We start from the raw sequence: 13093 nt of genomic DNA, 5'->3' as shown, positions 1-13093 counted from the left end.
TGGCAAAATGGTCATAAAATGAGTTGAATGACCAAAAGTGCGAACTTTCGAAAGTTATAAAATCAAAATTGCTACCACCAAAGTTACAAGACCAAAATTACCAACTCCTTATATATATATATATATATATATAAGGGCTAAGCCTTTATTATGTGTATAATGATTTCTCTTATAATGTAATGAATTTGTTTCCACAATTTCCAAATAATTATCTGTAGGTAGAATTAATAAAACGTGTGTTGAGAAGAGACAGACGAAGTCAAAATCAGTAGCAACAATGGCAGCAAATATTAAACATAAGATTCGATTGTCTCCGGAAGTCAGTCGTCTTAGGAAGTGAAAGCCCTCAAATCAAATTCCAAAAGTCCTTATCAAAATATTCAATTCCCATAGAAAAATGGACACCAAAACCCAATCGGTTTTAAGATTGTCTTAAGTATCATCTATGGATTCGAATATTCTTTCCATATAATAACGTTGTCAAAAGTCTTCTCTTGTTCTCTTCTCAATAAACATAACATTTCCTCTTTCTTTCTTTACTTCATTTCCATCTCTATATTCATTTCTAATTTTTCGCCTCTCATACCATATTTTCTTATAGTGCTAAAATTAGTGAGCGAAAGAAAAAAATAATAATACAATTTTAGTCCTATAATTTATGAGGGTGACATTTTTTGTCTTCTACAAATTAATTTTCTCAATTTAATCCTTTAATTTTAAATTTTTTATTATTTTGATATGTTTTTTTTTAATCTATTTTATCAGAAAATTACATATGAATTGCACATAACTAAATTAAATTACAACTCTAATCTTGTAGTTTTGGAGGGTTTGATATCTTAAGCCTATAACTTAGGAATTGGTATTTTTAGTCCCACACGAATTGATTTATTAATTAAAATTATAATTTAAATGATGTACAAATCACATGTAATTTTCCCAACTAATGAGAATTAATGAAGTTTTTTTAATTAGTAATTTAATGATTGGAAAGCACCAAATTAATTAATTTATTTCGTTTGGAAAAATTACTTTTAGATAATTCTTTAATAAAGTCCTCTTTTTCTTTTAAAGTCATTTCTTTTATACCCCAAGTTATTTATTTTTCTTTTTATCTTTTATCTCTACAAATTTCTTTCAATATCATACATTAAAAAAATAACTATTAACTACAATATTGATTGAGAGCCATGGGAAAAATCAATAAAAAAATCGTGATAAATAATTTTTATTGACCATGATTAAAAAAATCAATAAAAAAATACAGATTTTCTACCAAGAAAAAGTTATTTGTCATGGTTGAGAGCCATGGGAAAAATATTTGCCATGACTTTTAGCCAAAACAAATATTTTAGTCATCATCACAGATACCAAAGTCAAAAATCATTGTATGATCAATTACTATTTGTTATGATTAGTTTTATTTTAATTATAATAATTAATTATGATTAAATGTTATATTTTTTTTGTAATTATATTTAAATTATTTTACGCACATGCTATATATATTGACCTGCAACCCAACTGACGAGAAAACCTCAACTCGGAAATGGCGCTGAAAGTCCTTTCAGCTCTGGACTCGGCCAAAACTCAGTATTACCACTTCAAGGCCATCGTCGTCGCCGGAATGGGCCTCTTCACCGACGCCTACGACCTCTTCTGCATCGCTCCCATCATGAAACTCCTCGGCCGCATCTACTACAACAACCGCCCTGGCTACGAAATCCCTGCCGCAGTCACCTCCGCCATGCTGGGCACCGCCCTCCTAGGCACCGTCATCGGACAGCTCGTCTTCGGCCACCTCGGAGACCGCATCGGCCGCCGCCGCGTGTACGGTCTCTCCCTCATGTTGATGGTGATCAGCTCCTTATGGTGCGGCTTCTCTATGTGCACGTCCAGGACCTGCGTCCTGCTCTCCCTAGGGTTCTTCAGGTTCATGCTCGGGGTGGGGATCGGCGGGGACTACCCCCTCTCCGCCACCATCATGTCGGAGTTCGCCAACCGGAGGAAGCGCGGAGCTTTTATAGCGGCGGTGTTCTCTATGCAGGGATTCGGGATTCTTGTGAGTTCCACTGTGACGATGCTGGTGTGCTCCGTGTTTGACAAAGCCACGAAGGCTTCACCGCTTGAGACGCCGGAGGTGGCGGACTTGGCGTGGCGACTGATACTGATGGCCGGGGCAGTGCCGGCGGGGCTGACGTATTACTGGCGGATGATGATGCCGGAGACAGCCAGGTAAATAAGTATAGTGATCAGTATTAATGGTAAAAGAATCGAATTATTACATTGATTTATTGTTAAAAGTATCCTAATAATTGGCTTATTTGATGAGTTGACTTGATGAAATACAGTTCTACTATTTAGTTTCTTCTTGAACTAAAACTATAACTACGGTAATGTGTTCACCGCCATTGACTTGTTGACATCTTCATATCAAAAACTAGCAGCAGGTCTTGACAATATATATATATATATAGCCTTTAAATACAATTCATTGTTTTTTCTCCATATGATTTGACTTTATAGTCTTTTTAGGGCTAATAGTAGTAGTATTATGGTGACTTTACCCAATAAAAGTATTTAATACATTCTATACGATAGAAAAATTTCAAATATATTGTTTTTATAAGAACATACAATTTCAAGAGTCGAAAAAATTAAAAAAAAAAAACTTCTAACAGTGTTTGAAAGACAGAAAAAATGTTTAAGGTACTTTTACCCAAATAAAATTCTGTTTTTGCTCATCTCTGAGATGGAGCGAAAATAAATACAATCAAATGAAAAAATAAATTCTATGCCGCTTGACATTACTTAATAGTAGTATATATATGGTCTAAACATCCTAAATGCAAACGACAACTAGAATATTCCATTACAAATCTTTATTATATCTTGTATTATATGGTTTATACACATCATATATATATATATATAAAATGCAGCACAATTGCTTCATTCGTTTGAGTTTGTCCAAATTAAATCATTATAACTACAAGTTTGGGACGCCATGGAATTTCAACGTCAAACAGGTACACAGCATTGGTGGAGAGAAACGTGGAGCAGGCAGCCAAAGACATGCAAAAAGTGCTATCAGTTTCACTTAGTCAAATTGCTGAATTGCAAGAGGAAGAACAAGAAGAAGTATCTCAAAACAACATCCCACCCTCGTCTAACAATTACCCCCTTCTCTCCAAAGAGTTCCTCAGACGCCACGGCCGCGACCTCTTTGCCTGCGCCACCGCCTGGTTCTTGGTCGACATTGTTTTCTACAGCAGCAACCTGTTCCAGTCCCAGATATACCACCGGTACCTCCCGAACCAGAAAAAGCTAAACGCCTTCCAAGAAGCTTTTCACGTTGCAAAGCTCCAAGCCATCATCGCCATCTGCTCTACAATTCCAGGCTACTACGCCACCGTCTACTTCATTGACCGCATCGGGAGAGTGAAGATCCAAATGATGGGGTTTCTCTTCATGGGCTTAGGCCTCTTGGCAATAGGAATCCCCTACAATGTGTACTGGCGCGACAACACCAACATAGGATTCATGATCCTATATAGTCTAACGTTTTTTTCCTCCAATTTCGGTCCCAACACGACCACTTTCATCGTCCCTGCCGAGCTTTTCCCAGCACGTTTTCGATCAACGTGCCATGGGGTGTCGGGGGCTTCAGGGAAAATCGGGGCAATCATCGGCTCTGTCGGGTTTCTGTGGGCGTTGCGTAGTGAGAGAGAGGATGGATACGGCAAAGGTATTGGAATGACGGCGTCGTTGGTGATGCTGGGTGGGGTTTGTGTTGTGGGAATTGTGGTCACACATTTGTTCACGTTTGAGACGATGGGGAGATCACTGGAGGAGAATGAGAAGGAGGATGAAATGAGTGGGGTGTGTTTCTTGAGGTGCATTAGGGTTCCATGTAATCGAAGGCAATCGTCTGGAAATATCAATGTGTAATTAGTATCATCAAGTTGTAAGAAATTGGTCCTAGATTAATTGCGAAAAGTATTATTTTAGTCCGCTAAGTAGGCCTAATTTTAATTTTAGTCCGATAACTATGTCCATTTTTATTTAGATCCAATAACTTATGAAATTGTTTACTTTTAGTCCTTTAGCAGACTTTCGGACAATTTTACCCCTATGCAACTTTTAAAAGACAGTTGTAGTCCATATACATTAGTCAATCTGATTGTTCGAATCAATTTTTAATTTTATTTTGTCAGGAAAAACACACACACACATATATATATATATTTTCAATAATATATGAGATATTTTATAAATTGCTTATAACATTCTTTAAGTAGTTTTCAAAATATTACTATTGTACAATTGAATTCAACATATTTAATAAAATATACATAAATATTTTTTAAAAACAAAAATACTAAAACGCAAATTTATCTTAAAAAGTAATTTCATTTCATTAATAATCATTATTCTCTAGTTATCAATTATGTTAATGAAGTCAATTAAGGATCTAAGGAATGACAATTCTATTAACTTCTAATTTATTGTATATATCAATCATAGGAACGGTATTCAAATGCAATTCAATTCCCTTCCTTATTCTTTTCATAAAGTCATTCCATTCCCACTTAATTACACTCAAATCATGACCTTACGGTGACATTTTTTTGTCTCAGACGAATTAATTTTTGTAATTTAGTCCTATAATTTTAAATTTTGGCAAATTTCATTTTATTTTTTTACCAATTTGTCAAAACTTGCATATCACTGAATTTTATTCCAAGTACTTGTAGTTGAATGAATCGATCAGATATGTGAGGGAGTGGCATTTTAAGGAATGTAATCACAGGACGAATAATTAGAAACCCGTACTTTATTAATTTTTTGCAATTTGAGGACTCCAATTATTGGGTTTCTCTCCCTTGAAATTGCTGACAATGAGGAAATAATGTTTGGTTTGTTTTTTTAACTTGTTTTGGGGTAATTTGTGGAGATAAAGAGAGAAAAATAAAGATAAATAAAAATAAGTTAGAGATAGTGTGTATGTTTGGATTTGTTTTTAGAGATAATATAAAATAAATATGATATGTTTGATGTTGGGTAGTGGAAAGACAAAAAGTACTGTTCATTGTCAAATCATATATCTTTTATATATATTTATATATATATATGTATGTATAAAAATATATATAATTTATTTAGTTGTGAATGATTTAAAATAAATATTATTTTTTTAATTAATTATATTTTTTTGAAAAAAATAATTAAAACTATTTTAAAATAATAAAAACTATATTCAAAACTTACAAAACTAAGCAAACCAAACATACTCTATATTTTGGCCCATCTCAAAGATGGGCCAAAATTAAAACCAAACATAAGCTGATGACATGCAAAACAGGCTTGATATATATTATAGCAATTTTGCACTTTACTTCTATAATTTGTTAGGGTTGCAAATTGATCCTTTACCTTTTGTATTTAGTAGGCTGGACTTATTTAAAGTTGGTTGGTATTATGATGTCATTTTTCTGTCAACTTTGTGATATGAGTGCATTTTGTGTTAGTTTCAAATGATATTTTGCTATCTTTTACAGCTAAAATGCTTCTAATCAAATATCATATTGCAGCATTAATTTATAACGGATTGAGGAAGTGAAAAAGAGAGAAAGAATTCAAAACCAACTTGCGGAAAAATTAGAATGATGAATTAGGTGTGCCCACCACTACAAGAAAAGGCGGTATTTGGAGTGGGTTTAGGAATGATTTTTTTTTTCTTTGGAACGGTTTGCAGGACACCGAACTTATTTTGAGCGGTTTTTGGAATGGTTTTGAACTGGTTGGAAATCCGTCCTTACAAATGACGTTACAAAAATTTTAGGAACGATTTAGACAAGACCGTTCCTATTTGGGATGAGAACTATAACACATTATGAAAACCGTTCCTAATATTGAATTTGTCAAAAAAAAAAAATTTTTTTAATTGGAATGATTTTAGAAATTGTTTGTCTTATTTAGAAACACGTGTATAAAACTGTTTCAGTAATTTTATTAGAAACGATCTTTTTGAATTTGGAACACATACTTAAAACTGAAATAGCAATAGTATAAGGAACGGTAGTCGCTATTTAGAAACACTTATTTGAAATGATTTTAGCAATGATATACGGAATGGTCAATCCAGATTACGAACACACATTTGGGACTGTTTTAGTAATAGTATTTGGAAGTGTCATTTATTTAGATTTGTAACATTTCCTTACCATTACTAAAATTCATTCCTAGTTTTTTAATTTTATATTTTTTTATATTATATAATTTATTCATATATTTAATAATTTGTAACAAATAAATAAATTTATATATTTTAGTAAATTTTAATATATAATTAAATTTAATTTAATAATTTTTTAATTAGTTATTTTTATGAATGTAATTAATTAACTAAATATGAAATAATAAAATATAATAAACATTATGAAATATTATATAAATATGAAATATTATTTAATTACAAAAATAAAAAAAATATAATAAAACCTAATTTAACCCCTCCTCTTCAACGACATTTCGTCCTAATTCGAAGCCGGGGGTCTATCGGAGGCGGTTCTGAAATGTTTCCTACGTTTAACAAAGAATTATTTTTTCTAAAAAAATAATATTAATAATCTACTTATCGCCACCTTAACCTCGCTCAACTCGCTCCAGCGTCGTCCTCTTTTTTCTTGTACTACCTTTCAAATAACTTCATCTGCTTAGGCAGCCGACCGAACTCTACCTCTTATAAAAGAAAAAAATAGTTAACATCTTATTGGGCCAAACAAGCTTAAAGGCATGCGTGATCTGTTTGTACCTGATTACAAAAGTACTATAGAGTTTAAATAATTATTAATTATTAATTATATTTTAAATTAAAATATTATCTTAATATTATTATTGTTGATATTAGTTTATAAATAATATTACTATTGGGAATATTTTCCAATTTTTTGATTATTGATATTGTTATGTAAATAATGTTGTTGGGAATATTGTTTCAATTTTTGTGATTATTTACATTTATTATGTAAAACTAATAATATTGGGGAAATTGATCAAAAAAAATTTACAAATGTGATTATTATGTAAAAATTATTAATTGGAATACTGATTCCAATTTTTGATTATTTATATTTATTATGTAAAAATATTAATATTGGTGAAATTGGTCATATTTTTTTACATAAATTGTATAAATTACACAACAAAATAAATATAAATTACACATAAATTGCATAAATTATACAATAAATTATACATGAACTGCATAAATTACTCAATTAAATTACACACAAGTTGCATAAATTACTCAATTAAATTACACATAAATTGTAGAAATGACCAAAAATCAGAAAAAAATTGACAAAAGAATTTTAAAATTAACAAAAATTTCTGTCAATTTTTCAAAAATAAAAAGAAATTACATATAATTTTTAAAAATACCAAAAATTTGCAGAAAATTTTTAAAATTACCAAAAATTTACAAAAAATTACAAAAACATTACAGAAAATTAGGACAATAAAAAAATACAAAAAAAAATCAGAAAAATTTCAAAAATATTTTCTGATAAGAGATGGAGGCATTTGAAGCAAACTCCATCATGCTGAGCTCAAGCATCTCCGGAAAAACCTCAAGAAACTTGACAAGAAGTTCAGGGAGTTAGCGGTAAATGCCCAAGTTGTTGAATAAATCCAACGAGCTTATCTAGATATAGTCCAGATCGCGATAAAGAGTTTCTTATTATTAGCATCCACCTTGCTACGGAACGATTTATGAGAACAATTCAGAAAGCATCACCTTCGAAAATGATTCACGAGTTGAGGGAGCATGACCCTAGACATGCCTTTAGAGTACAGGACTTTAGACCTATAACATCTTATTCAAGTACCTATTGCATAAGGCCATGATCAGACTTTGGTGAAATGGCAACAATTGAGTCACGGTAAATGCAAACTCCTGAAGATTCAAGTCAACCTAGGACCTTTGAGGTTAAAGAGAGAGAGATTAGCTTTACGTCGATGACAGACGCTTCTAAGGTTAATGCTAACGAATTGATATCTTTTTCTGCTAGGCAGGACTATCGGCGCATGTGGAAAAAAATAATTTTTAGCAAAGAAATAAATCCAGGCAAGACCATCACCGGAACATCAAAAAAATATAACAGGATCTGGATGTTAGAAGGGTCCAAACTAGAGGATGTCAGAGATGGTATGACTTTGGATCTCTCGCTTTAGTTCATATATGTTACTGAGTTTCCAAAAATTTCAAAACTTCCAAAGTCGATTAGTGGGGTGGTCTTTGATTCGTGATAAAATTACCCCCACCTAAAGAGAGGCGATATTTTAGAGATAAAATTTGTATCAGTTGTTCAAGAAATGGCAGAAAAAGGGTTTCATCCAACATTTCATTTTATAAAATTGTAGAGGCCAAACATGGTAGCTTTTTAAATAAAATCAAAGATGTCTCAAGAGAAGCTCCCCTGGTATCAGCTATTAGTTAAGACAATATCTCTATCAGAAGAACTTGCGGATTGTGGGTCTGTCTCACTAAGATGGACAAAGTCAAGTATCCTTTCAAAATTTTCTCAAACATAGTGAATGGATCGTTCTTGTTAAATTTCATGACCGAAAAAAATACTGAGTTAGCAAAAAAGTTAGTTGAGAAAAAGAAGATGTTAATCTAGAAAAATAAGCTACCAACGACCGAAGCTACGAGGATGAAGACGTGCAACATACTGCATGTGGGCAATGGCATAATCATATATGCCCTTACTATGAAAAACAAGAGAAGTCCTATTCGAAACAAAAAATTAGGTCATAGAAAAGAAACCCGAACCTAACCAGGATAAGAAAAAAAGAAAAAAAATTTACAAAAAGAAATATAATTGAAAAATGTAAAAAATCAAGAATAAGATTGTTGGTAAAAAACAACAAAGACCAACAGTCAGCAAGGCAGGAAAGCCAGCTATCCATCACATGACCAACAAGCCATTATGACCAACAGCTGGAAAGGACGCAGTGATGACGAACACAGTGACGTCATACGATAGAGACAAGATGATGATGAACACAATGACATTATCCAAAAAAAAGTTTGGTGGAGTTCGGATTTCAAGTCCACGGACGCCTATGAATAAGGTAGCAACAAAGTAGATAGGAATAATTAGAAAACTTCTCCAACTCTTCAAAGCATCATCATTTTGAGTCTTTTCAATCATTGTAGTCTTTTAATCTTTCAGTTTATCGGGATTTCCTTAAAGAGTCACTTCCTCTATTATATGAGAGGCTAAATAGTTGTCTCTTCCAACGTAGTATATAATATTTATATAATATTTCCTATATTTTTTCATAAAATAAAGGTTTCTGTCCAAATTGCTTATCCAAAATTCTATTAAGTCTATGTATTGGAATCCTTTTACTCCCTAAGATAGAAAATGAAATAGGGTTGTGTCGTTTGTTGCTGAAGGAGCCAAATGCCTGCCAACCATCTACTATGGTAGTGTGGTTGGAGGAAGTCCGTAAAATCGAGGATTTGGAATACCCAAAAACTAAACGATCAGAACAAAGTACGAATTTATGTAGGCTTAATTTATTTCGGAAGCATGTTGTGCTGTTTTTAGAGCATTAGAATGGACTATTAAGCTTTATTACTAAAAGGGGCAAAATAATCATAAAATTGGCTGAATGACCAAATCTAGGCAAAATGAAAAGATACAGGACTAAAACTAATATTGTTAAAGTTAAAAGACCAAAATGATATTGTTAAAGTTAAAAGACCAAAATGATTTCGGGGCATAAATAGAGGACTATTCAATTCTTTTTTCATATATATATATATATATATGTTTATCATGAAGGTGGGGCGGTTAGTGATGGGCCACCCCCTTTCTTTTCTATTTTCATTTAATTTAAAATTTTCTAAAAAATACTCATTACGTTCTTTCTGATTTTCTTAATTAATATAATTTGCTCCTAAATATCATAACGAACTCCAATTTAATCTGTTCAAGTTTTAATATTTTTGAATTTCAACCTATAATTTATTTACTAATTAACTAAGTTTCATAAAAATTTACCAATAATCTCACAATTGTTTATTATAATTTTTGGGGCGTTACACTGTGGTTTGAAAAATTACCTCTAGTAGTCCAGAGATTTGCTTCTTCTCGTTACTCAAAATTTATCGAATTTTGATAATATTAACAAAACTATCAGATAAAAATTCATATTTACCCCTAATTGACTTAATACTGATTTATTATCTGCTTTAGCCATATGATTGATCATGTTTCTAACCTATAATACATCATATGATAAATATAAACATTCTTCGTATAATTAACTTGAGCTATATATGTTGTATATATGTACCCAATCAGAGCTGGAAATTCCTGTTTCTTGACATTTGAACGCACAGAGTCTATTAGCGTACGATGGAGGAATTTTTCTTCAGAAAACGCAGCAAGAACAATTTTCAAAAAAAAAGGGTTAACTAGTCCTTATTCCTTAAGCATGAATCAAGTCAAATAATTTCTAACAGAACAACAACATCAGATAGATGAATGAGTTGCACCACACGACAACGATGACCGATTCATCAGGTCACTTGGTTTTGGTCGGAAAGGAGGCCATCTTGTTAATGCCGCACATTCCAGCAGGCTTCCCAGTGTTTCTCTTCATCCTGATGTACCCTTTCTCTCCCCATGTCGGCCCCCACGAGTTCTTCACGATGATGTACTCCAGTCCTTTGCTCGACCCGTATCCCACGGCTGCCACTCCATGATCAAGCTCCGTTCCACAGTGCCCGTCAAATACACCCTGCATCGTTGCGACATTGGTTGATTTAGAAATATTGATACAAGCACTAAAACATTTAATAATTAATATTCCACGAATTCCACAAAGAAAAAACCTAAGCTTTTATTCTTTATTTAACTGGCAAAATTTTGACCTTTTCTTTTTGATATTTTCAGCAAAAAAATAAAATTGTCATGCTTTCTGTGAAGTAGGAGTGGCTTGGATTTTCTGTTATAAATCCTACTGTATTTTTTATTTCATTTACTGATGTATTTATATATATTGAATGGAACAAAAGGTTGAACATGATTTAAAATAGAAAATTCAATCCATTCTGGTCCATCTTTTTAGAATAATCATGGAGATAGAAAATAGATATGCATGTTCGTACCCCGCTGTAGAACTGGAAATCTCTACCAGAAGCTTCAATGGCAACACTTAACGGCTGATTCGCCAGTGCTTTCAAGAGACTTTGCTCGTCGTTTGCTGGTACATCGTGGTAACCGCTGATCGTGACTACTTCGGACTCATCCTGAAACAGTTTACAACAAAGATCCGATCGTAGTTATTGGTCAATGTGGTTATTAAAATTGACCATTTGCTACTATGACTAATGTTTTGACTTCACTTACAAAAACAGGACTAATAAATTTGGTTCAACTCACCCTGTTTTCCTCGCAGGTGCCTTCCTCCATTAGGTAGGGATAGTCGTCTTCCTTATGAAGCCCACCGTTAGAAACGATGAAAGCAAACGCATAATCCATGAGCCCGCCATTGCAGCCGTTGTTGTAAGTCGTATCGCAATCAATCAGCTCTTGCTCGGATAGTTCAGTTAAGTTCCCCGTCACGATCTGGTGTATGCCTTCCACTGCGGCCACTGTAGAAAATGCCCAACAACTGCCTGCATTTTTGTGTTGAGTGTCCGCGTCAATTAGCATTCCTTTTCTAATTCATACATCTAAATGCAGATGACAGTATAACTGATCATTTCATTTAAAAGTTTAAGTTATTACACAAACTCTATTATACGTTTACCTAAGCAGGCATGACGGGGCTTATAAGTTTTTCAAAACATTTTATAAAATGTATGAATTTTTAAAATATTTTAAATAAGCTTAATCACCAAACTCCCTCCAAACAATTACTTCCTTGAACTGTGAGCAATGATGATATTCGTATCTAAGCATATAAGATAGACGAGACCACTTCATCTGAAAGTTTAAGTTTTTTAGGACGAGTATTATTTACGTACCACAAGAACCTTGGTTCTTGACCCGAGTAACGGCTCCCTTTTTCCTCCAATCCACAGACTTGGGCAAATTCTCAAAATCCCTGTACTTAAATTCTTGGGGAGACTGATTTCTGTTGGGAAGTTGATCAGCCTTGAGCCCCAAATACATTTTCTTGAACTCTTCATGACTCATGTCAGCAAATTCGTTCAACCCAAGCCAGTAGTTACTGACAACCTTATTCCTCTCATCAATGTGCTTCAAATTATCCTTAAAAATCTCAAACCTGTGCAGCTTGTCCTCAAGGCTCTTGTACTTCTTGCCATGTCTGTCAATCCACGACTCGAAGAGATTGATGAGCTTGTCGATGCACGTTAAATCGTCGGGCGAGTACCCCACGATGGAGAAATCGCGTGCTGATGCTGTTGCCACAGAGAATAGCACGAACGCTGCAAGAAAAGATAGCTTGGCAAGTGAAGAGAGAGCCATGTTGTGGGCTCAGAATGTAGGAAATGTTTGTCTTTTTATGGTGAGGGAAGTTAATTGATGAAAATCAAGGTTCTCTTGGAAGGTTTTTATACACAGAGGTTTGATAGTATTATATAGTATTTGTTGCTTTCAAGTGAAGTTTTTGTAGTGGAAAATGTTGTCCAAGTATACCAAGACTTAAAGCTTGGTTCTTTTGGAAAGCTTTTGAACAAAGCAAGTTTCGAGTGCAATTCCTTAATGATTCAACATGTGATCAAACACATGATGTTTTAACTTGCTACATAAAATTGAGGTAATCTATTAAGATTAATGTAACATTGGAAAACTATGGCCTCTATCACAATTAAATACACATAGTACACATCTGAACTCTTTGGTAAAAGGTGAGCATCAAGGTTCTAAAACACAGCTCGGTCCCAACGGTCGGACCGTCTGAACCATCAATCGGACCACAAAACGGATAGGTTGAAACTAAAAAATTGGAGAAGCTAAAAAGCCATTTTTTTTTTTTTTATGAAAATCGTTTAATTCAGTGGTTCGACTGGTGAACTGTGTGATACGGTATTGGGTTGATT

General features: G+C 33.3%; 2 protein-coding genes across 2 annotated transcripts; one reads left to right on the top strand and one right to left on the bottom strand.

Moving 5' to 3' along the window:
* Nucleotides 1–1521: 1521 nt before the first annotated feature.
* LOC105178997 (putative inorganic phosphate transporter 1-9) lies at nucleotides 1522–4196 on the top strand. Its single transcript, XM_011102583.3, has 2 exons — nucleotides 1522–2235; nucleotides 3030–4196. Exons 1-2 carry the CDS (start codon nucleotides 1550–1552, stop codon nucleotides 3949–3951), a joined length of 1608 nt encoding a protein of 535 aa, XP_011100885.1. The 5' UTR covers nucleotides 1522–1549; the 3' UTR covers nucleotides 3952–4196.
* A 6185-nt stretch (nucleotides 4197–10381) lies between these two features.
* On the bottom strand, nucleotides 10382–12586 carry LOC105178386 (cysteine protease XCP2). Its single transcript, XM_011101854.3, has 4 exons — nucleotides 12053–12586; nucleotides 11466–11701; nucleotides 11192–11332; nucleotides 10382–10821 (listed from the first exon to the last, which is right to left on the bottom strand). Exons 1-4 carry the CDS (start codon nucleotides 12516–12518, stop codon nucleotides 10606–10608), a joined length of 1059 nt encoding a protein of 352 aa, XP_011100156.1. The 5' UTR covers nucleotides 12519–12586; the 3' UTR covers nucleotides 10382–10605.
* Nucleotides 12587–13093: the final 507 nt, after the last annotated feature.

Source organism: Sesamum indicum, linkage group LG2 (assembly GCF_026168435.1).
Source record: "Sesamum indicum cultivar Baizhima isolate 11 linkage group LG2, ASM2616843v1, whole genome shotgun sequence".
NCBI lineage: Eukaryota > Viridiplantae > Streptophyta > Magnoliopsida > Lamiales > Pedaliaceae > Sesamum > Sesamum indicum.
Note: the sequence above shows the minus strand (reverse complement) of the source record. Positions and strands in the feature narration are given on the sequence as shown.

Coding starts and splice junctions, on each gene's coding strand:
- LOC105178997 (XM_011102583.3), top strand. CDS start 1,550: ATGGCGCTGAAAGTCCTTTCAGCTCTGGACTCGGCCAAAACTCAGTAT. Junction 2,236..3,029: donor ATGATGCCGGAGACAGCCAG/GTAAATAAGTAT, acceptor AACGTCAAACAG/GTACACAGCATTGGTGGAGA.
- LOC105178386 (XM_011101854.3), bottom strand. CDS start 12,518: ATGGCTCTCTCTTCACTTGCCAAGCTATCTTTTCTTGCAGCGTTCGTG. Junction 11,333..11,465: donor GCACCTGCGAGGAAAACAGG/GTGAGTTGAACC, acceptor AAACTGTTTCAG/GATGAGTCCGAAGTAGTCAC. Junction 10,822..11,191: donor ATTTCCAGTTCTACAGCGGG/GTACGAACATGC, acceptor GCAACGATGCAG/GGTGTATTTGACGGGCACTG.